Raw genomic sequence first — 26,239 nt, 5'->3', positions numbered from 1 at the left:
AATGTACATAGTTATATTACTCTACTGAAAAATATTACAAAAGTGTGGTTTTGGCTGTTGGTGGTGAGGAAAGGGATAGTGCTAAATTAAATTATCAATCAATTATCAGTAAAAATGTGGATTATTGTCTTTGATGAACATGGAAAAAGCCAATAAAGTTATTCAAAACTCCCCTCCACAAACAAATATTGTGTTGCTATTTGAATGTTTGTGCTTCACTTTACAGAAAGATGTTTCTGCAGAGATTGCCACTAGAAGGATATTTCCATCATAATTCAAGTGAGTCATTCAACCTTAAAGGTGGGGAAAAGATTGTCCCACTCTTGACCTGACAATCAACATCGGCACCTCTGTTGTTTCCCCGACTCACACAGTAAGGACTCTGGGTGTGACCCTGGATAACAACCTGTCCTTCACTGCAAACATCGCTGCTACAACCCGTTGCTGCAGAAACACGCTTTACAACATCAGGAGGATGCGTCCCCAGCTGACCCAGAAAGCGACGCAGGTTCTGGTCCAGGCTCTCGTCACCTCACGCCTAGACTACTGCAACTCCCTCCTGGCTGGTCTACCTGCATGTGCCATCCGACCTCTGCAGCTCATCCAGAATGCAGCGGCTCGTCTGGTCTTCAACCTTCCTAAATTCTCCCACACCACTCCGCTCCCTCCACTGGCTTCCGGTAACTGCTAGAATCCACTTCAAGACACTGGTACTTGCGTACCATGCTGCGAATGGATCTGGCCCTTCCTACATCCAGGACATGGTTAAACCGTACACCCCAGCACGTGCACTCCGCTCTGCATCAACCAAACGGCTCGCTGCACCCTCGCTGCGAGGGGGACCCAAGTTCCCATCAGCAGAAACACGTGGGTTTGCTATCCTGGCTCCAAAATGGTGGAATGAGCTCCCCATTGAAATCAGGACCGCAGAAAGCTCACATCTTCCGGCGCAGACTGAAAACTCTTCTCTTTCGACTCCACTTCGAGCGATAGAACTACTAACAAAGAACTGCTAACAAAGCACTTATATACTAATAAAAGGACTGGCTTATGATCTATAGCCAGTTGAGTAGCACTTGAAATGCTTGGCTCTATGAAACCTGATGTACTTATATGATTCCGTTTTCTTCAAGGTTGTGTCTTCCTGGTCGAATGCACTTATTGTAAGTCTCTTTGGATAAAAGCGTCAGCTAAATGCAATGTAATGTAATGGGTAGGTAAGAATGGAGAAACCAGCTCGAGTGCACTAGAATTTGAAAGTACGCAACCAAAAAAATCTGCCCCTTCCTTCAGACTTCCTTACAGAGCCCCTCCTCCAACTCACACGAGGCTGACAGGCAGGTAGGCCATCCAGTTACTAGCCGGGCCGGCTCAGATGATTGGTCGTGCTTTTTACAGCGCCACGGCTTCTACAGATGAGATGTTTTAATGTATTTATTGTCAAAGCATTTCATATATTCATTGCTATCGGGATGTTAAGAGCATTCCATGGAATATAACACGTGTTTCTGAAGTGAATTACCTAACCCACCTTTAATTGAATCATGAAATACAAAAAATAACAGGTACATCAGAATGGTTTTATTTAAAATTACATCACAAAAACAAATGAAGAAAAAAGTTTAAAACATTAACATTTCAAAACGAAATTTCCCCAAGCACTCTTTAAATGAAACATTAGATTTTGGAAATGACCTACACAGTGGGAGACTAGCTGGAATGACGTCCTGATCCAGAATCAGCTAACCTCAACAAGTCGAAGGCTTTAGTTAGATACAAAAAACACAGATAAACAAACGTAAGCAGTACAATATGCCCCCTCTCATTTACTCGTCTTCGCTAACCTTGTTATTGAAAATACCAAATACTGATCCCTGTAAGGGCGACTGAGCGTAATGCTGAGGTCTCAGTGATTTGTTTCTGATGCCGGCGATTGAAATAATGACAAGGTTGCTTTGAGGTTTTGAGAGTGCACAGGTGGAGGCTGGGTGAGCCTCGATCCTCAGCGAGAAAAAAGGCAGGATGTCCAAAAACGTCACTCAGCCAGAACATCCTCTGCATCCACAGTGAGTGCATTCGATGATCCTTCCCTGCAGAGGAGAAAGGGAAACGGGCCATTTAGACACAAAGACAAACTCTCTAAGGCACATGTGTCAAACTCAAGGCCCGGGGGCCAAATCCGGCCCTTGGTGGATTTAACTTCGGCCCGCAGGATCATTTTTAATTACTATTAGATCTGGCCCGCCGGTATATTGCACGCACACCTTCACTCCATCCTGAGGGTCTCCTCCGCTCAGAGCCTGAGCCCAAACATTGATGACCTTGCACCCAAGATGAGATGCCAAGTGTCTGAGCTAGCATCCCAGAGCAGCACACTGAGTCTAATGGATGTGTCCTTCTGCACTTTCTCTCTCTCGACAACAGGGCATGTTTGTTTCTCTTTGAGGGAAATAGTTTTGTTGAAGCTGTTGTTGGCCTGTGGGAAAATGTAATCATAAGAAATGCCTCTGGAAAAGCTGCAGATAGAGCCATGAGAAATGAATGCAACCGATTATTTAATGTTGTTTTTATAGGCAATCATTTAAGCTTTGTTAGTTCCAGGTTTAATATGTGCAACAAGTTCATTTCAATAAGTTTTGCAATAAACATTGAACCAGTCCAGCCCTCGACTAGCACCTATTTTTGTATGTTGGCCCACTGTGTATTTGAGATTGACACCCCTGCTCGTGGATCGTTTTGGAAGATAAACGTTAGTGAGAATCATTTGTAAGAAATCTGTCAGACTTACGACTTCCAGCTTGCTCTTGGGGACTCTGCAGATGCAGTTGGTTCCGAAGTTGGTGTCTCTGGTTTGGATGCAGCGCAGGCAGCACAGGTTCTCGTAGCCCTGCTTCTTCCACTTGGCAATCAGGTTCTTGTCTGCGTAGCCTTCCTTTATACAGTACTCATACAGCTCTGTCAGGGGACACACAGGGAGAATCACTTGTTAGGCATCTCGTGTAGTATGACTGTAACTGTATAAATGCTTTCAAAAAGGGGACAAAAGTGCTGGACAATGTTAAATAAATTATTCAGGAAAATAAGAATTCTGGAAATGTTGAATTCTCAATCAATTGTTACCTAAATAAAAGGAGATTTAAAAAGGTAGGGAAGGTAAGAATGGAGAAACCAGCTCGAGTGCGCTAGAATTTGAAAATAGACAACCGGAAAAAATCTGCCACTTCCTCACAGAGCCCCTCCTCCAACACACAGGAACGCGCACATGACCAATGAGGGCACGAGAGAAGTTTGTGCACAGATGGAAGGCTGACAGGCAGGTAGGCCATCCAGCTACTTTAGCCGGCCGGCTCAGATGATTGGTCGTGCTTTTTACTAGGGATCGACCGATATGGCTTTTTCAAGGCCGATACCGATTATTAGTAATCAAGGAGACCGACAACCGATATTTGGAACCGATATACATTTGTAGTAAAATCAGAAAATCTTGGTGTCAAAATGTAGAATAACACAAACTCCAACACAACTTCTTTGAAATGCATTTAAGCATATATTATGTTTAATGAACTTTTAAACATCTTACAACTGGTTTCCTCTCTGTGCCCTTTTCTTTAGTGCAGCCATCTGCAATGAGTTAGAGAGAGAGACAAGAAGTGGGCTGCAGGCTGACATGCTTAACTAACAATAATGCTTAATTTATTATATCTGTCTATCTAGCATAAAATCCCAATAAGCTGCTAGCAACTGCAAAACACTAGTGCTAATGTTTTGCAAACTATTAAAAGTGAGGCTATTACACTAACGTTAGTCTAGTAGCCTCACTTCTAATATTTTGCTAAACATTTGCTAGATACATGTTGGCTAGCTATGAGGCTCTACTCGCAGCCCCTCCCCCCCCCTCCGCACCAGTTACTCCGCTGCGAGACGCTGCACGCACCCCCAACTCTGACTGACTTCCCGCGTCCCTGTGTAACTGATAGAATTAGATCATAAGATCGTGGTGTTTTTGCAACTTCAGCATAGGGGATAGGGATGTTTATTGAACTTCGGTTTAACACATGTATGGCTCTGCCGCTCAGCGCTGCTGCTTGCTTCAGTCTGTGTCTGTGAATTACCTACCCCACCTTTAATAAGTGTGACACATATTCGCAAAAAATCTTGACAAGTAATTTAGTAACACGTTAAAATGTTATTCAAACACACATTTCAACAGATAACATATACTCTATGTCTGACTTCCAAGGTAGCATTGTATACAAATGCTGAGGTAGATGAAAAAAGAACAAGAGAAGTGAAGGGAAACATCAGACAATTCAACAGGTAGAGATTAAACTGTGTACCTCTGCTGATGGCTTTCCTTTTGTAGAAGAGGTCGTAGATGTATCTACTCCTCTGATGATGCAGCCTGAAAATCGGCCAAAGCGACTCCACCTTTCGCTTCCCCTCGTGAGGCTCTGTTTCAGCTGGGACACAGAGAAGTTAGCTTTGGTTAGCAGAAATGTAAAATAAGTACAACTGATTGGGTTGTAAAGCTCCTCTTTGGGCTCAGTGCGAATAGTACATTTCATTTAGCTGATGCTCGGTCTTATTTACAACTCTGTACAGCAAATATAGATTTATTTTAGTTTGAGCCATGTGGCCTTCAGTTTTCAATTAGTCGGTTGTTCTTTCATATTTCATGTTAAAGCCAGTACTTCATGGGACTTCTCTCTAAGGAAAATGTAGGATTTTTTTTTACATCACCCAGTTTAATGCATAATATGTGATACTTGTATGGTGGCTTCGTGGCATAAATGACAGGGAATACAAATCCCTTTCAATAATAAATACTGAACAATTGCATCTGATTTAACTGCAACCACTTCCAGAGCAGCTAGTCGATTGATGCACGGTAGATGATCAACACACGTTTCCTCCAATCGTGTTACACAGCTTGTATCTATTACATTACATGTTCAGACGCTTTTATCCAAAGTGACTTACATAATCAATACTGTGGGCAATCCCCACAGGAGAAATTTGGGGTGAAGTGTCTCGGGGACAAAACGACATGCTGACTGCTGTGGGGTTTGAACCTGTGCTCCAATGATTCGAACACCAACGCACTAAATACAAATAGGATTTTTATTTTACTTTTAATATTATATTTTTTATTACATCATAACTTAGTACTTTTTTCTTAACATAGGTAACATTAAGCTGCCTGTGGCTCTTTCCTGCTGTAACGATGCAAATGTCCCCTCTGTGGGACTAATAACGGTATTCTGATAAACCACTGCGCCACACGCCTCCCATATTAAAAATGTGACCAGCAGCATTGCCCATGGATAGATTCATTAAAACATTAAACTAAATGCATATCTCTTAAAGACAATGAGAAGTAAAGGCTCGTATTACTATTACTAATAAGTTTTGAAAGAACATCCCATAACATTAATCTGTTTGCAACATATATATATCAACATTCCAATTAGTATTCTGCAATATTTCTATTATTTTCTTGCACTAGTATCTGTTTTATTGTGCTGCACTGTTGAGGAGCCTGTGACCGAAGACTTTCATTGTCATAACTACACTGTAGCTGCTGCACACATGACAATAAAAGCCTTGAACCCTTGACACATAGCAGCTAGTCGTTTGATGAACAACACACGTTTCCTCCAATCGTGTTAAACAGCTTGTGTATCTATTAAAAATGTCACCAGCATCGATTCATTATAACATCTAAAATCTAAATGCAAATCTCTTAAAGACAATGATAATAAATACATATTGATATTAGCTGCGTGTTTTAGCTTTAGCTTCGCGGCTACATGTTGTTCGAACCGTTGATACTTTCCCTTCTTCTAACGGCTCACCTTCTCTCATTTTCTGATCCAGCTCGTCCAACGTGGGCTCGATGAGCTCCCAGCCGTCCGGGGGAGGCTTCCGACTTCTCTTTACTTTGGGCATTTTGCTCTGTTTTGTAGAAATATAAAAGAACAAAAGACTCTACGTGTTTTCGTTTTTAATTTTGCGAAACACTCGTCTCAGGCGCCAATAATTTACGTCACGCGGGGGTCCATCTCAACGTCTCGTCCCTCTAATGACGTCACCGCTCCAAATGTAGATAATTTATTAATCAGCGTTTAACCATTTATTTTTATCTTATGATATAGTAACTCACCATTCACCTTTAATTAAACACATATTAATGTCAGTTTACACATATTCGCTTATATTTAACCAACGTAGGTTTCTTTCTATCGTTACTGGTTTATTGCATCACATTAGAACACTAACAGAATGCCTGACCAAAAATAACATAGCTTTGTTTCTAGTATTTTACTACTCGCATAATTAAGTCAAAGAACTAAAGAAAATACCGAGATAATCACATTGTCTATTTTAAAATAGCAACTCCGTGATTAAATGTGAGGTAAAATCCATTTATAATAGATTTTTTAAAAGGCAAATACTTGGACTACTCAGAGTATTTCTATACTCATCCCTGCTGTGGAGCAGCTGTCAGTTTGTTCTTCTGTTTTGACACTTGTGTACTGTACTGTGTACTGTTAGTATTAAGTTGTTAAGGAGTTCTTAACGAAGGATTTGTTCTTCAAAATGCCCAAAGGAGGTAAGAATGAACCTAAAACATGCTTACATTGTGTTGACATTAGTTATGTAGATCTCCTAACCTGCTGTCAAGCCTCCCAAATAACAGGCAATAATCCAGGTATCAAATTAGACAAATCTGTGTTTGGGTTGGTATTTTTATATTAAGAAAGCTCTGACAGCATTTGTATTTGTACCTTTATGGACACCATATTCACCCTTGTTTACACTGTATATGCAAATCAGTTTGTGGTGTCATTTTCTATCTTGGTTTATTGTTGCAGGTAGGAAAGGTGGCCACAAGGGTCGCATGCGGACCTACACGAGCCCCGATGAGATAGACGCGCAGATGAAAGCAGAGAAGGAGAGGAAGAAGGTCGGGGTTCACCCATGGGTTCACCCAAAGACTCTCAATACATGTCCTATTTTTTAATAAAGCATTGGTCAAGGATGCTACACTTTCCAAAATGCTATTTCATATTTAAATTTGGAAAGTTCACTTAACTAACTAAGTGGTCGGTTTTATTGACAGTTTATTCATAATGCTGCAACCAGAGTATTAATTAAACCAAAAGTTTTTAACACATTACCCGTTTTTTAATGTATCTTGTGTGCCAGTTAAATAATTATTGATTTATACAAAATACAGCGAGATTAATGAATAAATAAAAAAGAACAATGATTTGTATGGTGAACGGGTAAAATGAAATTTTTAGTATCATTATTATTATTTCCTTTTTAAATAATAATAAACTAATATCTTATTACTTTTTATGTTCCTATCTTAAGCCTATATGTTTTGGTCACATGATATTTGCGTATGTACTTCTGCTTTTTTGTATTGAATCTACACCTTTACATGTCACTTGTTAGACGCTTTTATCTAAAGCGACTTACATACTCAATACTGTGGACAATCCCCTCAGGAGCAATTTGAGGTGAAGTGTCTTCCCCAGGGACACAACGACATGCTGACTGCAGTGGGGTTTGAACCTGTGACCCCCTGATCTGAACACAAACGCACAACCCACTGCACCACACGCCTCCCATATATATACAGTCTATGGTCTACACATGTCGTATGAAATGTGCTTTATAAACAAACTTGACTTTTCTAACATGTCTGCCCCCCTGAGACTCTCATTAGCACTCCAGCGGCCGTAAGAGAGGAACTGATTTGTGAAAGCAGCTGCTGTAGTGTTTGAATGGAGTAAAACCCTGCATGCATTGATATTCTCTGTTGTGTTTGACCTGATGCTTTGGTTTGATAACGTTCTCCTGTTTGTGGTCTCCTCATTTTTGTGTTAAAGCAAGAGCAGGAAGCAGAAGCAGCGGGGGGTGTAGCTCCGAATGACCTGACAGAGGAGAAGCTAGGATCAGGATCAGAAGACAGCGATGACGAAAACTCAGATGTATGTATAATAACTAGAGTAATTTATGGGATCCTGTGAAGCACCTTGTAACATTCATATCTGCTTGGCAGTGTCGTATAAACGTGGTCATGTAGTCAGTTCATTGTTTGCTGTGTTCAAAGCATTCTCTCCTTACTGTGTGCTGTTGCCATGTGTTTGCAGAGGAGGAGAGCGGGTGTGGAGGGCCTGATAGAGATCGAGAACCCCAACAGAGTGGCTCAGAAGTCCAAGAAGGTGACGCAGATCGAGATGGACGAGCCCAAGCAGTTATCGAGGAGAGAGAGGTGTGTGTTCGGTGTCCCTCATTGTATCAGTGGTAAATTAAAAGTTCATTTTTTAACATAAAGTGAAAACACCTTCCTCAACGGACAGTTCAGCCAAAACCAATAACACACGTATATTTCCTATTACTTGTAGTAGTTTATTTATCAACATAGATTCTTTTGGTGTTGTTTGCAGTGTTAGAGAATTGACTGTAGAGACATCTGCCTTATCGAACTAGATGGCACTCTTTGTGGTGCTCAAAGCGACAAAAAAATGCTTTTGAAAACTCAACATCAATGATCAATGTGTCTTTCTAGAAATCATGACCCGGTTATTCAAGATAGTCCAAAGGCCCTGTTGTTAGCAGTTTCATGTAGGAACTGTTTTCATTCTACTGTATAAGTGGGCAGAAGAAAGCATCTCTCTACTCATGGACGAGAGCAGGGGGGTCAAACTCAAATACACAGTGGGCCAAAATTCAAAAATGGGTACTAGTCGAGGGCCGGACTGGTTCAATGTTTCTTGCAAAACTCATTGAAATGAACTTGTTGCACATATTAAACCTGGAACTAACAAAGCTTAACTGATTGCCTATAAAAACAACATTAAACATTAAATAATCAGTTGCATTAATTTCTTATGGCTCTATCTGCAGCTTTTCCAGAGTCATTTCTTATGATTACAGTTTCCCACAGGCCAACAACAGCTTCAAAAAAACTATTTCCCTCAAAGAGAAAACAAACATGCCCTGTTGTCGTGAGAGAGAAAGTGCAGAAGTAAACATCCATTGAACTCAGTGTGCTGCTCTGATGCGAGTTCAGATACTTGGCATCTCATCTCGGGAGCAAGGTCATCAATGTTTGGGCTCAGGCTCTGAGCGGAGGAGACCCTCAGGATGGAGTGAAGGTGTGCGTGCAATATACCGGCGGGCCAGATCTAATAGTAATTAGGAATTATCCTGCGGGCCGAAATTAAATCCACCAAGGGCCTGATTTGGCCCCCGGGCCTTGCGTTTGACACATGTGCTAGACGCTAGAGGCTTGTGCTCACACACTTGTTTGCCTGGTTTAGTCGAAAGGAAAAATTATTCCTACATGAAATTTCTCATGAAATACGTGGCAACCCACACCAAAACAAACTATATTGACAAACAGCACTACTGCTAAGACGAACGATGTGTATTATTGATGATGAGTAAACTGTCCCTTTTAACAGTAGACAACCCATGCCATGACATTTGATGTGCTAGGTTATCAAAAGTCAACTTTATTGTCAATCATTCGGTTTGTGTGTACAGACAGAGAGATCAAAATGCCGTTTCCACAATCCCGAATACAAAAATACAAATATATATACAAATATGTATAAAAACATGTATATCCTATATACACAATCATTAGACACATTTATACATATGCACACATTAAGACATACATAAAAGCACAAGAATCTGTTATATATATAATATATATATAAAACAAAACATATTACTACCATATTTTGAGAGTAGTTCGATGAGTGCTATTCTACGGAAAGCCCTGCGTGTTAAAGATAACGCTGGAAGGTTGATGTTTTTATGTCTGTAAAATTCCAGTTCCCCATGTTTGATGATGACTTTCCGTATGTCACGTTCACAGAGAGGAGATAGAGAAGCAGCAGGCGAAGGAGCGCTACATGAAGATGCACTTGGCGGGGAAGACGGATCAGGCCAAAGCCGACCTCGCTCGCCTCGCCATCATCAAGAAACAGAGAGAAGACGCGGCGAAAAAGAAAGAAGCAGAGAAGAAAGGTGAGCAAAACTTTGAATGTGGTAATTGTTTTAAATATGTTGTGCCCTGAGCCAAGAAAACATTACTGTATGTATTACCTAATGTGGCTATGAAAACTCACTGCCATTATGAAAAACCGCTGTAATTCTTCACAACATAGATATCACGTTTTCTCGTCTCTAGAATGAGAATGAAAATGATATTGAACATTGATTTATTTATAATTTGTGTGCCTGCAAAAGTTAGACTTGCGTATGTAAAGGTTGATGAAAGAAATTCCATGAAAATACCAAGAAAAAAGCAAAAATGTAACCTTTTTATTTGTATAACTATGTAGGGAAACAAGTTCTTGAATATGAACAATTAAAGTGGACCTATCATGCTATATTTGAATAATATATTGTAGGGCCATACCTATATAAAACATGTCTGTGAAGTTTCACTCTATTTGCTGTATTACAGCCCTGTTTTTGCAAGGGCTGATTCTGTGGCAAATGAGCTGCAGCTGACCACGTCCCCCTGCAAAGGACTAAAGGAGGGGTCGAGGCAGAGCGTCATGTTACCATGCTGTTACCATGCTGTTACCATGCTGTTACCATGCCACGGCAACCTCTCCCCTGATAGGTGGAGAGTTGCCCATATAGGCGGATCTCCCCGTTTCTGACGTCAGAACAATTTCAAATCTGTATCAGTCTGTATCAGATCCGTTGCAGCCCCGTTTTTAGAGATTTGTGTACGGAGGAAAATAGAGAGGGTTGTGTTTTCTGAAGATAAAAGACGTACAAAAGTGCATTTTGAATGATAGGTCCCCTTTAAATAACTGTCTGATCTCATATTTTTTATTATCATAATCATGACAAAAGTTTTATAACCTAGCTTGTTAGGGGTTAGGGACACAACCCAGATGTTCTAAAATAAAGGTATTTCTTGACAGTACTACAGTTAAATGCACACAAACAATAGTAAAAAAAATGAGGAGTGTCTCATTTGTGCAAAGAAAAAAACATAACAAAAAGAGGATTCTTAAACTAAGAGCTATATTTAAATACCACTTGACGGGAAACAAACAGCAAACTAAATCTTCCCTGACTCTATTGTCTGTAAAGCATTGATAATACAGCCGAACAGCGCCAAAGCACTACAAATACAAGACCAAATGCAGTGTTCTCCATGTCTTCTATATGATGCTATAGCTGATTTTATTCATGCATCACGTGGAGCTGATTGTGTCTCTGTTATTTTCTGCTTGCAGCAAAAGAGGCAGCAGCAGCAGCGGCGAAAGGAATGAACTCCCTCTCAATGAAATGATGGACAGTTTTGATCAGAGGCACTTTTACATGTTCACGGACTGGCGCAAAAATATATTTGACTATTTTTAAAGGATGGATGATGTCCACGTTACTGGTTCATGTGACCATTTTGAAGATGGTAGCTGAGACCCCAGTGGAGAGGGGTTGTGTATAGTTTGGCCTTGTTCATCCCTCCAGGAAGTTACCGATGAATAAATCTCTCTTCACGTGCACTTTAGAATGAACCCCTCCTAACCTTTGATCTTGTATATGATATTATTAACGATATATTTGTGGTTGTACAAGTTCGACTTTGCTAACTCAGCTTTGCCACTATGTTTTTCCGGAGCTCACATTGTACATAACTGATTCATGGAAATATTTCAGATTATTATGATGAAAACAGTAAAATGTGTACAGTACATTTCTTCTTTGCATTATTTCCCTGTGAGAAAACGGTCACGAGCAGCCTCGAGCGCAAGAGTCCATGTTGGGTCAACTGTTATGAAAATGAGATGAATCAAAAAGCAGATTCACTGACAGTGAAGATAGGACTGTGCACAGCAGTAACAATCAGTAACGAGTGATGTGGGTTTATCTGGCCCTGACATCAGGAGTAGATATAGTCAGTGGCGACTGGTCATTAGGGGCAGGCACAGCCCCACCTAGTGTCAGCAGAAAGTATTACAAATAATGATTACAAAAAAATGCAAAAAATAAATAACTAAATATATAAAATATATTTTATGATCATGGTTAATCATCTGATTCGTCTGTACATTGCTGTTTTAGTCTGTGTTCTTCTAATTAGTGTCTACAGTGTGTGCCTATTGAGCTATTCTTTCACACACACATACGGGTATTGGGCCAAGCGCAACACCGTACTTCCGGTATCCGCCGTTTTACGCGAGGTGCAACCAGCCGTACACCGTCTAGGTGTTGCTAAGCTTCCTGTACTGAATATCATAGTCTATTGCCTTAATCAATATCTAGTCAACTCTAAAATACCACATATATGCAATGGCATGATAATATTATTGTGACAAGTTGGGTATTCACCTGGTGTTTCCAGAAGATAGACGTAGATGCAGCCAAAATCGACGAAGGCCACTGTCGTTTTTCCATACATCTGCAGGCAGTCTGTAAGGGCAACCCGACAACCCACACAGCTCTAGTTTACGCTGGTAACGGCCTAGAGCACACCCCTCAAGTCCAGAGATGTAATCCGAAGACATGCAGCGATTTCTCCGGTCGTTAATTCAGAAAAAAAAAATTAGTGCGCTCTGCCTGGCTACGTTAGCTAGCTGTTTATATTTGCACTTCCAGGATATTTGCACCTCCAGGAAAATGGCGTATATATATATATGGCGTGTGTTGCATTGTGGGTAGCTCGTGACGTCACTGTGTGTGAAAGAATTTAGAGCCATGTGGGACAAAAGCCAATCATGCCCCTCCCTCTCACTGTCTAAGTGAACAGTGACTATAAAAACGACACTGCGCATGCTCAGAGAATTGTCCTATTTAATGTGTGTGGCAAAAAAATAATGACCATAGGGGCATAGAGCTGCCATCCCCACCATACGTCATCTCATATAATTCAGAGCTGATTGGCTGTAAGTACGTGTGCCGCGAAAAGTGTGGTGTGTGAAGAGCAGGTGAAGAGGAGGAGAGAGACGCGTCCTAAAACCAGGAAGTAAGCTGCGCATCACTTCTCTCAAGCAATGAGATTTCTCCATGGGATTTTATAAAATAGCTCAAAATAAGATCTGTGGGAAACGTACATGTTAGATAAATGCCCGTTTTGTTCAGCCGGATAATATCCACATGTCTACCCTACTTTTATAATTTTTTAATCATAAATCTATCAATTAGATTTATGATAGACTTTTGAAACTACAAGAAGATAAGGAGGACTTTTACAAAAAAGTAATAGAGATTTTTGTCCAGAAGGATAGGCAAATGGACTTCATCTTCAAGTCAAGGTAAGACTGCAATTTTATTGAAAATGGGATCTTACTAAGAGAGAACAATTCAATATTTAAATGATAAAATTACATTTTTTGGGTATCCTTTTGTTGAACTGTCCGTTTAAAATTAATCGAAGCATCAGAAAAAAAAAGCTATTGAAAATAATATTATATTTTGATTTAGGTCAAAATATAATCAGTAGGCCTACTAGTGCCTCACCAGCCATTAACCTCACTGCAGAAGCTTATATATAGACATCTACGTTTTTTGTGCCCCACCACCTTTGTACATATAAAAACGCCACTGGATACAGTGTAAAAAAAAACATTTTAGAACTACTGAACAACTTATGAAGGGCAATAAAGGGTGAGATTTAGTCTACGGCCAGAATAATATATGATATGTTTTGATTATAAATATTGATCATTAAAGTGTTAAAGCTGGTAAAGGTGCAGCTAGTTTTAATGACTTTTTAAACTGCTGGGTAGCTTGTGGATTTACTCCAGGTGTAATTACAATCTAATTTAATAGTTGATTATACATTTCAAATCATTAATCCAAATCTACTAAGGTAATAAATACATTTAGTGGAGTAAAAGTACATGATTAACCTCTGAATTGTAGTGGATTAGGAGTACAAAGTGGCCTAAAATGGAAATACTCAAATAAATTGTACAGTACTTGAGTAAATGTACTTAGTAACTTCCCACCTTTCACAGAAAATACACATCTTCATGATTATAAAACATAAAGTGTCCCCACCGTGAGCAGAGGGTGGCAGTAATGCAGCCAACATGGCGGATAATACTGAGAAAGAAGAAGAGCCAGGGAGGGGATTGGTCCAAAGTTTGGCGGACTTTATCCTTCGCAGCGAGGGTCTTTTTGTTCAGCCCCGTGCTCACATTTCAGTCCTAAAGTGACAGCTGTAGCCTACACTATACTGGTGAGTGAAATAATAACTAGTTAAGGACATGTTAAAACATATGAAACTGTTTGAGTTAACAGGTAGAAAATAAAATTGTAATGTGTTATCTGTCACCGTTTGTTGTTATTGTAGGAGTAATTGGTATCACTCCGCGGCGTGGTTATTTCCGCACTGCCGTTATATATTCAGCCGTTTATCAGCTAACGCTTGTAACTCGTGCTAACTACCGGGTTTAAACACCTCTTCACTTCATGCTTAACTTTATGCTACTGGCAGTGACTGTTATCCACCTCAGAAAAACATTATGCAACATCATAATTCACATCATGCGAACAATATATGTTTAATATTGTAAATCCTGTTCTACATTTCTGCTCCACGCGACCTCTTGTTAAACCTGCACACATCTACTTGAATATAGTACTGTCATATTTTATTATATTTTACTGTAGCCTACACAGTCTCTCACATCATTGTTGTGTAAATATTGTATTTATTTTTTACAATAGTATTAAAATGAGTAACTTTAACTGTTTCTGTGGGGATAATTTAACGCTAAAAGCACATTTTAACAGCTCATCATGTCTCTACATGAGATAACAAAGTTGTTTCTGTTATTGCTGCAAACTTTGTGCGTCAGTTTGAGCCATAGACTGGTTTGAGCCAATAGTGTAAAGTAACTAATTACATTTACTCAACTACTTAAGTACAATTTTGAGGTGACTTTAAAAATATATACTTTTATACCTCCAAAACTACTTTTTCCAATAAATGCAGCAGTGTGTCTGCTGTTTTCTTGGTGGCAGGATGGTCTTATTGGGCATCTACTGTATGAGTAGATCAGAGTGGATAATAAAGATAACAGGAGTCATGTGCTAACTGTTGAGCAACATGAGTTACATGACTGACCTCAGCCTCAGATAAACATTTGGCAACTGTACACAACACTTCACAGTCGACGTGTTATCTGAGTTGCCTAACAACCTTTGTTTTGGCATTTTCTGCAGTTCATTTGCTTTTCTTTCTGTGTACTGGTTCAAAGTGTAACTGGTGAGGCCATATCACTGCTGCGTGAGTCCTCCTTTGTCTGAGGATAATAATAATGATAATAATAATGGATCTGTTTGTACATGTATATTGTATTTCCACAATATTTTCTTGATTCAGCATTTCAATGAAAAGACTTTGTCTTGCGTCAACAGTATTTTTATTTCTACACATTCCTCTGTTTAACACATTTCTGTTCAATGCTCTCCACTTTAAATTCTTATACTGCACATGTTTTAGGACTTTTTTGATTAATTTCTCATATTTTTACTCAGTTTTTTGCATATATAATTAGTTTTATGTATATATAATTCTTGTAAACATTTATCTTCAATTCCTCTGACTGTGTATACTGTATGTATGGCCCATTGTACACCAAAGCCAGTTCCTTGTAGTTGTAAACCTACTTGGCAATAAACCTGATTCTGATTTTATGATTCATATTTGATCTCTAAGCAAAGCATTGTCTTCCTCTTCAGATTTCCTCTCCGAGTGACCAGAGAAACAGAGAAACCATGTCTTTGGCTAATGGCCACAGTGTGAGCAAAGAAACATGGGATTCACACAACCAGATGATGCTGGATCCTCTGTCCGTCAGCGACTCTGAGGTTTGTTTTCAATGGATTTCAATGGGAGGTGTGTGGTGCAGTGGATAGAGCCCCGATATGGGGATCAGTTGGTCACAGGTTCAAACCCCACTGCAGTCAGCATGTCGTTGTGTCCCTGAGACACTTCACCCCAAATTGCTCCTATGGGGATTGCCCACAGTAAGTTGCTTTGGATAAAAGCGTCTAATAAGTAACATGTAAAGGAATGGATTTCAAGATAACATTTTATGGAGAGGTTAGCAGTAATAATAAAAACCTTAACGTTTTTTGTAGGCGTTTGGAACATTGCAACATTTCTGAACCTGAACTGACAAGAATGATCATTATTTTCACATTTAATAATTTCTTAATCATTTTTTGTTTGATGAGTTGTTATCGTTCCATAAACAAACAGTATTTGTGTATATTTTTGGTTTAGGTGTTCTCCATCATAAAAAAAGAGAAGCACAGGCAGACGTACGGGCTGGAGCTCATAGCGTCCGAGAACTTCACCAGCAGAGCCGTTTTAGAGGCTCTGGGTTCCTGCATGAACAACAAATACTCTGAGGGATATCCCGGACAGAGGTACAACAATTGACAAACTATTTATGAAATCCCAATGTGATTACAGCCTTCAAGATGTTTGATATCAAACTAGCATAGCCGTAACAATCGTTATGATGTGTTCAGGTACTACGGTGGTACGGAGCATGTTGATGAGCTGGAGAGACTGTGTCAGAAGAGATCGCTGGAGACGTATGGTCTGGACTCAGAGAAATGGGGCGTCAACGTGCAGCCTTACTCCGGTACCAAATAGTTAATTATATATAACACCAAACAAAATGTAAGGTCACCTATTATGCAAAATCCACTACATAAACATGTGTCCTCTCTGTGTAAAGAGATTCTGAAAGTTTCATGAAAAAAGATTCTCTCACTTTTTGTCCTGTCTGAAAATGAGCTGATCAGATTTTGGCCACTTTATGATGTCATAACGATGTGTTGGCTTGTGTAACTATTAGCCAATCAGCAACCAAGGTAACTTTCAACTGTCTCCTCTTTACTACTTGCTTTTCTAGTTGTCATACCTTTGTCTTTGCTTCCCTGTCAGGTTCACCCGCTAACTTTGCCGTCTACACGGCCGTTGTGGAGCCTCACGGCAGGATCATGGGGCTGGACCTTCCCGATGGAGGTCACCTGACACACGGCTTCATGACTGAGAAGAAGAAAATATCCGCAACGTCCATCTTCTTTGAGTCCATGCCGTACAAGGTACAATCGCATGTTTTTAAATTCACAGCCATACAGGAAGTCCTACAGAGTGGTGTATAAAGATGTGAACATTGGTTACGGTATCTATTAGAGCGTACACCAAATAATACTTTTTTAGATAAGAATCGAGCACAATGTTCTCTTTGAGCAGGTATGAAAAGTGAGTTTTGTAAAACACTTAGAATTGCCTTGCGTTGAGGAGGCACATTAGTTTTTGAGTTTTGTTTTTTCTAGTCCTAAAAAGTCCCTTTCTGATACAATGTTAGTTAGTTCTCGATTTTGGAGTTCTTCACCAAGTTAAACGAGATTATTCCTCATTACTGCAAGAATGAGCACATGGCATCGGGCTCCTCGTGAGAGCAGTGATAACACAATGCTGACAATTTGACAGAAAACAAACAAACTCGAAACCAAATCCCTTTGGAATAATGAAACGACACAAAATAAGTTATTTGCAATTGTCACTTACATTTACTAACAACAGTGAATTGTCCTTCAACAGAAAAGTTGTTAAGTAGCGAGAAAACAAGATTAAAATGTTTGTTTATTTTGCAAGTATGAGTGGGGGATGCAATATTATCTGATGACAATCGTTTTTCATATTTCTGTGTTTCGATTAATTTCTGTGTTTCTTAAATGAATATAATTCAATCAGTAAAAATCCTTAATAAATGTGGTCAAAATCTGAAAGCTAGTAGAACAAAGATGGGCTTATGACCAAAGTACAACCTTATTTAAAATATTGCCGTGTTGTGCTTATGTTCCGTATTTCATGTTAAGCTGTTTTGATGTTTTTGATTTGATATGATGTTTTCAGGTGAATCCAGATACTGGCTACATTGACTACGACAGACTGCAAGAAAACGCCCGGCTCTTCCACCCCAGACTCATCATCGCCGGTACGTCTGCTATAACTATTTTACTTTCACACATTAAAACAAATCAGGTGTCAATATCCAACGTTTTTCTCACCTCCTGCGTCGTCTTCCCCTCCAGGAACCAGCTGCTATTCCCGCAACCTGGACTACGAACGCCTGAGGCTGATCGCCAATGAGAACGGAGCGTACCTGATGGGAGACATGGCTCACATCAGTGGACTGGTGGCTGCAGGAGTGGTGCCCTCCCCCTTCGAGTACTGTGACATTATTACCACGACGACACACAAGACGCTGCGAGGCTGCCGCGCCGGACTAATCTTCTTCAGGAAAGGTAGACATTGAATACGAGTATGGCGTGCGGCTATATTCCCATTGAATACGGCCGCTCTGAGGCTAAACTTCGCTCATTGATGTGACGCGTGTAAATAATAAATCTGTACGGAACTTAACGTTTTAAGGATATTTAATATTGTAAATCAAAACAATAAACAAACAGAATCATACGGTCAACAAAAGACTATCAGAGCTAAGCTAACCCCCTTTGTCATGCTACCAAAACACAGGCTACCACATCACAGGCTACCACAGCATTTTGGCTCCTACAACGAGGATCGATTGCTTCTTTAGTCTGTCAGTGGTCATCAATACAGCTTTCTGTTTTGTTACTATTTCTCTAGCTTTCCATTTTGTCTTCACACACATTTCTTCTGTTTCGCTCCTCCAGGAGTTCGCAGTGTGGATGCCAAGGGGAAGGAGACTCTGTACAACTTGGAGTCTTTGATCAATCAGGCTGTGTTTCCTGGGCTGCAGGGAGGACCGCACAACCACGCTATCGCAGGTAGACCTCTTCATGTTCCTCTCTTTGGACTTTATCCTCTCCGTTTCACTTCAACTGTTATTCAAGTATGTCAGGATCTAATTTAGGTAACATTTGTCCCTGGCAGGTGTTGCAGTGGCTCTCAAACAAGCCATGACCCCAGAGTTCAAGGCCTACCAGGCGCAGGTTCTTGTTAACTGCAAATCTCTATCCAGCGGCCTCATTGACCACGGCTACAAGATCGTCACAGGTGAGTGCCGCCTCCATCTTCACCATTGAGATATATATTTTTTTAATCCTCTGGAGCAGAGCGAGGAGCTGTGGACTATTGTTATTGATTAATGCATCAGAGTTTCTTAGGGTCAAAACACTACACTCACAACTTAAAATGAAAGCGTTTGGTTTATTTAATAAAAGAGCGCATGATCAATGTGAAAAGTGACGGTAGATATAGATTAGTTGCAATTTGGTGCTATATATATTTTTTATAAAAAAACACCTTGAATTTCAGGGGGGGCGCGGGGCTCCGTTGGCCCCTCCAAGACAATGGTAGGGGAAACACTGGATATGAACTTTAGATTTGTGTTAGTTACCGTTTTTTGTGTTGAAAGAAGCTTTGAAGGCAAACTGTTTATGCTGATCTAAAACTATAACACTTCAATCAGGAGAGACGGTTTTGATGTAAGAACACATATTTATTGCCAGGAATACACAAATGAAAGTAATGGAGTTTTGGCGATTAGGCCCCGTTGTGCAGGAAGTATCATTCGGGAGGGGAGAACCGATCCGGTGAAACGGATCGGTTCTCCCCTCCCCTTGACCACATTTATTAAGGATTTTTACTGATTGAATTATATTCACAGAAATGAATCGAAACACAAAAATATGTCTAGACTCTAGACACTGGTGGTGGTGAATGGATGGTTGGGGTCGGTCTGAAGGGGAGGGGCTTAGCTTGACCCTGGTGGTGGTGAATGGATAGTTGGGGTGGGTCTGAAGGGGAGGGGCTTAGCTTGACCCTGGTGGTGGTGAATGGATAGTCGGGGTCGGTCTGAAGAGGAGGGCAGGGTTCGTACGGGTGCTTGAAATCCTTGAAAATGCTTGAAATTTGACGTGTTGTTTTCAAGGTTGGGAAAGTGCTTGAATTTTGGGAATGGTGCTTGAAATTGAGATAAAGTGCTTGAAAATGTAAATGCTTTACTTTTACAAAAAATTGCTGTCTGACTGAATAGTTCGCTTTTTAGATTAAAAGAAAAGAATTGCTTCGCTTCTACATAAAACAGCTCCGCTGCACCTTCCCGCGCTATGCGCGCGACCTGCAAGTGTTTGTGTTACGTGTGACCTGGGCATTCTGATGAGAGATAGATGACTGTGTGCCAGGAGGTTCAGTTTCAACGAGCGTTGGCTAGCAGAAGACAAATACAAGCCATGGCTAAGACGAGGGTCAAGCCCACGAGTAGCCTCCTGCAAAGTTTGCAACAAATAACGATGCGAGAGTCTGCGCTGACGAGCCACATGAAAGGTACGCCGTAGAAGAGCATTTTAGATTAGGCTAACGTTGCATGTTACGTTTGTTTAAGCTAACGTTAGCGAGCTGAATAGCGAACTCGATGAGGGATAATAATAATTGCAGGGGACAATCATTTCAGAGGAGCGTACCTATGTATGTGCGTTACAGTCGCCATCGTGTGGTGTTCAGAGGATGAAGCTCTCACTGCACTTCGTGTTATAGTCACGAAATATAATCTATTGATTCGACACAGAGCGATTTTGAAAGCAATGTATTTCTACTGGTAGTATGTTTCGTGCCTAAACCAAATGTGACTTGCTCTATCGAAATCAGTCACATTGACCCGAAGACACATTTTCGTTTGTATTACTGGTCTGGGGGAAGCTCGCGAGTGTGTTTGTGTATTTTGCGTTTGTGTACCGGGGAAACACTCACAAGAAACACCGGCTGTTGTTATGCTTGCTGTGACGTTACATTAGTCCGTTCTCCGCTTGTAATTATGCCGAAGCTTCAAAGTTGTATTTATCATCTGAATTTGCCGAAACAAGTTTAATATTCTGAAAGCCAAGACTTTGTTTATTTGAAAACAGATGAAAACAAACTGTCTTTTATATAAAATTGAAATATTATACAAGTAAAACTACATTTAGCTTTAATCCCATGTGATTGTAGAATGAACACAGTCTTCCTTTGATGTATAAGCCCGGTGTCTTGAGTAGTCAACATTACCTAAAATCAGTGTGCACATTGTAAATATTATTTTCCACTTGTTACCATTGTGAGTCTATTTGTATGCAGCTCTGCGTGATTTTGTGGCTACAATTCAGGCTAATACACTACCAGAGGTGGATAAGTACTCAGATGTTGTACTTGAGTAAAAGTAGAAGTACTCAGATCTTGTAGTGAAATTATAAGTACTCAGATATTGTACTTAGTAAAAGTAGAAGTACTCAGATCTTGTACTTGAGTAAAAGTAGAAGTACTCAGATCTTGTACTTGAGTAAAAGTAGAAGTACTCAGATCTTGTACTTGAGTAAAAGTAGAAGTACTCAGATCTTGTACTTGAGTAAAAGTAGAAGTACCAGAGTGTAGGAATACTCTGTTACAGTAAAAGTCCTGCATTCAAAATGTTCCTCAAGTAAAAGTAGAAAAGTATTCTCATCAAATATAGTGAAAGACAGTAAAAGTAGTCGTTGTGCAGATTGGTCCATTTCAGAATAATATATATGATATGTTTTATAATGATTGATCATGAAAGTGTTCTCAAAGCTGGTGAAGGTGCAGCTAGTCTGAATGACTTTGTAGACTGCAGGGTAGCTGGTGGATTTACTCCAGGTGGAACTAAAGTCTGATTCAACACTTGATTAGATTTCACATCATTCATCCAGATCTGTAAAGTAACTAAAGGTGTTAAATACATGTAGTGCAGTAGAAGTACACCATGTACCTCTGAACTGTAGTGGAGTAGAAGTACACCATGTACCTCTGAACTGTAGTGGAGTAGAAGTACACCATGTACCTCTGAACTGTAGTGGAGTAGAAGTACACCATGTACCTCTGAACTGTAGTGGAGTAGAAGTACACCATGTACCTCTGAACTGTTGTGAGTAGAAGTACACCATGTACCTCTGAACTGTAGAGGAGTAGAAGTACACCATGTACCTCTGAACTGTAGGAAGTAGAAGTACACCATGTACCTCTGAACTGTAGTGGAGTAGAAGTACACCATGTACCTCTGAACTGCAGTGGAGTAGAAGTACACCATGTACCTCTGACTTCACTACCAACCTAAAAGTACCTCAACAATTAATCAATAATGTATTGAAAAGTTATTTGGCTGATTGTTGTATATCGGCTCAGCCAGGTTATATGGGAGGCCCAGTCTACGTACAGGTCACTAATTTTGAAATATTAAACTTAGTTTTGTTTTCTTTAATTTTTCATCCTCGTGTAGAAGGCTATCACGAAACACACATGTGGTTGTTTATAGCATAAAGAACATCTGATTTAATGTGAGGTAGGGAAATAATCATTTGAGTATGTGTATATAAATATGTAATTTACAACAGCTGTAAGATGCTGGAAAAGCTGGAAAATGCACCTTGAAAATGCTTGAAAAGTGCTTGAATTTGACTTTGGAAAAGGTGTAAGAACCCTGGGAGGGGCTTAGCTTGATGGTGGTGGTGAATGGATAGTCGGGGTCGGTCTGAAGAGGAGGGGCTTAGCTTGACCCTGGTGGTGGTGAATGGATAGTTGGGGTCGGTCTGAAGGGGAGGGGCTTAGCTTGATGGTGGTGGTGAATGGATAGTCGGGGTCGGTCTGAAGAGGAGGGGCTTAGCTTGACCCTGGTGGTGGTGAATGGATAGTTGGGGTCGGTCTGAAGAGGAGGGGATTAGCTTGACCCTGGTGGTGGTGAATGGATAGTTGGGGTCGGTCTGAAGGGGAGGGGCTTAGCTTGACCCTGGTGGTGGTGAATGGATAGTTGGGGTCGGTCTGAAGGGGAGGGGCTTAGCTTGACCCTGGTGGTGGTGATTGGATAGTCGGGGTCGGTCTGAAGGGGAGGGGCTTAGCTTGACCCTGGATTCAGAGGGACGGAGGTGAAAAGGGGGGTGAGGAGGGTTGCGTCGAGTCAGCTGAAATGACAGCTGTCAGAGGTGGGAGAGGAGATTTAAAAGAGTTAGCGGAGCGCTATGATAGGCTTGTGAGAATAGAGCGAAGTGATTGGTTAAGCTGGGAAGTGACGCCCCGATCACTTATTGAGAGGAGAGAGAGTAGTAACATAGAAATAGTAAATGAATCAGTAAAGACGGTCTTCCTGGTTGAACTTGCGCTGAGCTTCATTTGTTGCAATTGTCTATTAGTATAGTGTAATGTAGGGTATAATGTTGAAATACCCTGCAATAATGTGTTATTACTTTATGGACATGTCACTAAGACCTACAGTTAATAGCCTCTTTTCCTCTTCCTGTGTAGGCGGCTCTGACAACCATCTGATCCTGCTGGACCTGCGCACTAAGGGAACCGATGGAGGACGAGCAGAGAAGGTTCTGGAGGCCTGTGCCATCGCCTGTAATAAGAACACCTGTCCAGGTAAAGTGTGTGTTTTTTAGCACTGATGATATAATACATGCAGCTTTGTTTGGTGTGAGGAAAGCAAAATAAGCCTTTGTTTATGAATGAGGCATGAGATGTAACCATTATGAAATACTTGTATCAATGTTTTTCCTTGGTTATGCAACTCGTCATGTTGTCATGTGTTTGTTCAGGGGATAAGAGTGCTCTGCGCCCGAGTGGCTTGAGGTTCGGCTCTCCAGCTCTGACCTCCAGGGGCTTGATGCAGGAAGACTTCAAGAAGGTGGCCGACTTCATTCACAGAGGTAATCTCCTTTTCTCTTGCTTTTCTATTACTATCCGGAGACCCACTTTGTGACAATGCCGGGTATCACGAGCACTAGTCAGGGCAACAAAATGGTAGAACTGCTTTCCATGCATTAAATGCTTTTAATGTTTTATTTATTAGGGATTCTTTGCAACACTTTTAATCAGAAACAGGTTTATCACCAGGTAGTTTGACACGTACGAGGAATTTGACTTGATGTCGTGGTGCGTACATAAATGTAAAACACAGATGGAGAACTATTTTAAGAAAACTATAATAACATTAAAATATATAGTAAAATATAGCAGTATTTACATAGAAATAGAATGGAATAAAATATGTGCAGTATAAAAAAACAACTGATATTGTGTGCATGTAATGTAAGTCCCTCAGTTTAAGAGAAAGTAAAGTCTTGGGTCGCATTCACACCTAATAGTCGCTTCTCTGGTGCGCACCAGACCACAGTTTTTTGTTACATTGTTTCATTTTTCAGAAGGTTCGGTTTGCGTTCACACGGACATTAAGGGGGCAAAAACGCAAATCCCGGCAATTTCTACCGGAGCCTCCGCCATGGAGCATCGGCAGGTTATTTTCATGCTGCTGTTAATCTGGAGATCAACAGACTCTAGCAACGGCGCATATGATTATACAATCGGACAACGTGCGATAAAAAACATGATAACACATATAATGAGACGTTCTGCAGTAAGGAGGGCGTTTCACCGACGACAGGTGGCTCTGACTTTTATGTCTAGTTTTTAGTTTGATAGTTGTTTTTAATTTACACGACACTGTTCAACACTTCATTCTGCTTCACTCTTTCGCTAACGATTTTGAAGACATCCGCGTTCTTGTGACACGTAAATACTACGCTCCCTATGTTTTGGTGCGGACTGCGTTCACACCAGCGATGAACCGCTCCAGAGTACACTAGCAAGCGCTCCGAGACCACCTGTTTAGGCGGGCCAGAGTCCGGTTGTTTAGTTCACTTAAGAGGTCTCGGACTGCGTTCACACCGACCCAAACGAACCGCACCAAGCGGCTAAACGCACCAGGGTTCGATTCAACCGGACTATACAAGGCAGGTGTGAATGCGACCATTAATGAATAAGAAAACTTGAGGTGTTTTGTGTAAGGGAACACCTACTCCCACTTCTCATTTGCTGTTTCTCTGAAGCTCAGGAAAAGGGAGGTTTTTGTCAGACTATAGCCGCGTTCACACTGCGGTACTTTTCCGACAAAGGTTCATGCGAACTTAGTTCATGAGAACTCTTTAGTTCGCATGAACTAAGTACAGATCGCGTTCACACCAGAAAAAGTCCCTGGGGGTGGATTAGGCAAATGAAGCCGCTGACGTCACTTCTTCTTCTTCTGCTTTGGGTTTACTGGCAGGCCGCAACCCACTTCACGGCGTATACTGCCGCCCAAAGTCCCCGGAGTTGGGGACTGGCTTCAGTAGAAGCTGCTGGGAGTCCCAGCAGCTTCTACTGAAGCCTTCCGAGTCAATCGCCAGAACGCCGACACCTCCTCATCTCCACCGCTCCCATGTTTTATTTTGTGTTGCCATAAGTTAGTCTCTCTGCGTTTCTGCGCTGGGCTAATGCTAATGCTAATAATGCTAATGCGAGGATAATAAAATGGCGGCTTCACAAAAGTTTTTGGGAGTTTTACGGGGCGTGGTTTGCAATTCGCCCAGCCAATCAGAAATATAGCTCTTTTCTCAAAAAAGAGCTATATTAAAAACGCATGAACTACTTTTAGTACCGGCTCTTTTTGGTGTGAACGCGATCATGAACTAAGTTCGCATGAACCTTTGTGGGAAAAGTACCGCAGTGTGAACGCGGCTATTGTATTCAGAACCATCCACCAAAAAAAAGAAGAAAATACTGATTTCAACATTCATCAAGTCAGCATCTGAAAGTCCTCTCTCCTCCTCCTGCAGGCATCGAGCTGACCCTGGAGATTCAGGGGAGTCTGGACCCCAAAGCCCCTCTGAAGGAGTTCATCGCAGCGCTGCGGCAGGGAGAGAAGTTCCAGCAGAGAGTTTCAGAAATCAAAGCCGAGGTGGAGGCCTTCGCCGGCCAGTTCCCCATGCCTGGCCTCCCTGAGCTGTAGAAGCACTGATGGTTCTAACAAACATTATGATGCCAAATGTTTGTGGTGTGTTGTTTTGTGTGTATATTTGTTTTGTTAAAATCAGGACCCAGCAGTTCAGCTTTGGCCAGATTTGTCTTAATGGTTAAAAAGAAAGATGTGCAGACTTTTTTTCCCCTCCAATTATCCGTGTTGTAGCGGTGCCTTTTCTGTTTTAGAAATGGTTTGCTTTGGACACATTGAAGCTTTAATCTTGGCTGAAATCAACATATATTAATCAAAATAAACTGTTTTCCACACTGATCAATGAAGGGAACTCCTGGGTCTGTTTTTTAATTGAAATCATACGCTTTCATTAAAGGTGGGGTATTTAATTCACTTCAGAAACACTTTGTTATATTCCATGGAATGCTCTTAACATCCCGATAGCAATGAAT

The 26,239-nt window shown here is 40.8% G+C and overlaps 3 protein-coding genes across 3 annotated transcripts; 2 read left to right on the top strand and 1 right to left on the bottom strand.

Annotated features, from left to right (window-relative positions):
• Nucleotides 1-1,559: 1,559 nt before the first annotated feature.
• Nucleotides 1,560-6,057, bottom strand: bud31 (BUD31 homolog). Its single transcript, XM_034089302.2, has 4 exons — nucleotides 5,856-6,057; nucleotides 4,338-4,460; nucleotides 2,789-2,955; nucleotides 1,560-2,090 (listed from the first exon to the last, which is right to left on the bottom strand). Exons 1-4 carry the CDS (start codon nucleotides 5,947-5,949, stop codon nucleotides 2,040-2,042), a joined length of 435 nt encoding a protein of 144 aa, XP_033945193.1. The 5' UTR covers nucleotides 5,950-6,057; the 3' UTR covers nucleotides 1,560-2,039.
• A 436-nt stretch (nucleotides 6,058-6,493) lies between these two features.
• pdap1b (pdgfa associated protein 1b) lies at nucleotides 6,494-11,749 on the top strand. Its single transcript, XM_034089370.2, has 6 exons — nucleotides 6,494-6,613; nucleotides 6,876-6,967; nucleotides 7,902-8,003; nucleotides 8,166-8,287; nucleotides 9,905-10,056; nucleotides 11,289-11,749. Exons 1-6 carry the CDS (start codon nucleotides 6,601-6,603, stop codon nucleotides 11,342-11,344), a joined length of 537 nt encoding a protein of 178 aa, XP_033945261.1. The 5' UTR covers nucleotides 6,494-6,600; the 3' UTR covers nucleotides 11,345-11,749.
• Nucleotides 11,750-14,110: 2,361 nt separating this feature from the next.
• Nucleotides 14,111-26,113, top strand: shmt1 (serine hydroxymethyltransferase 1 (soluble)). Its single transcript, XM_034089908.1, has 12 exons — nucleotides 14,111-14,236; nucleotides 15,745-15,873; nucleotides 16,292-16,437; nucleotides 16,543-16,658; nucleotides 16,964-17,124; nucleotides 17,942-18,023; nucleotides 18,121-18,333; nucleotides 18,727-18,840; nucleotides 18,947-19,069; nucleotides 23,303-23,419; nucleotides 23,596-23,706; nucleotides 25,651-26,113. Exons 2-12 carry the CDS (start codon nucleotides 15,781-15,783, stop codon nucleotides 25,821-25,823), a joined length of 1,449 nt encoding a protein of 482 aa, XP_033945799.1. The 5' UTR covers nucleotides 14,111-14,236; nucleotides 15,745-15,780; the 3' UTR covers nucleotides 25,824-26,113.
• The last annotated feature ends 126 nt before the right edge of the window (nucleotides 26,114-26,239 follow it).

The sequence above is a fragment of the Pseudochaenichthys georgianus genome, chromosome 8, assembly GCF_902827115.2.
Source record: "Pseudochaenichthys georgianus chromosome 8, fPseGeo1.2, whole genome shotgun sequence".
Taxonomy (NCBI): Eukaryota; Metazoa; Chordata; class Actinopteri; order Perciformes; family Channichthyidae; genus Pseudochaenichthys; species Pseudochaenichthys georgianus.
Note: the sequence above shows the minus strand (reverse complement) of the source record. Positions and strands in the feature narration are given on the sequence as shown.

Excerpts from the sequence above, each read along its gene's own strand:
- bud31 (XM_034089302.2), bottom strand. The coding sequence starts at position 5,949 with ATGCCCAAAGTAAAGAGAAGTCGGAAGCCTCCCCCGGACGGCTGGGAG. Across the intron at positions 4,461-5,855 it reads GGATCAGAAAATGAGAGAAG|CTGAAACAGAGCCTCACGAG; the intron begins GTGAGCCGTTAG and ends TCTGTGTCCCAG. Across the intron at positions 2,091-2,788 it reads CCAAGAGCAAGCTGGAAGTC|GGAAGGATCATCGAATGCAC; the intron begins GTAAGTCTGACA and ends TCTCCTCTGCAG.
- pdap1b (XM_034089370.2), top strand. Across the intron at positions 8,004-8,165 it reads GCGATGACGAAAACTCAGAT|AGGAGGAGAGCGGGTGTGGA; the intron begins GTATGTATAATA and ends ATGTGTTTGCAG. Across the intron at positions 8,288-9,904 it reads CAGTTATCGAGGAGAGAGAG|AGAGGAGATAGAGAAGCAGC; the intron begins GTGTGTGTTCGG and ends TCACGTTCACAG.
- shmt1 (XM_034089908.1), top strand. The coding sequence starts at position 15,781 with ATGTCTTTGGCTAATGGCCACAGTGTGAGCAAAGAAACATGGGATTCA. Across the intron at positions 15,874-16,291 it reads TGTCCGTCAGCGACTCTGAG|GTGTTCTCCATCATAAAAAA; the intron begins GTTTGTTTTCAA and ends TTTTTGGTTTAG. Across the intron at positions 19,070-23,302 it reads CGGCTACAAGATCGTCACAG|GCGGCTCTGACAACCATCTG; the intron begins GTGAGTGCCGCC and ends CTTCCTGTGTAG.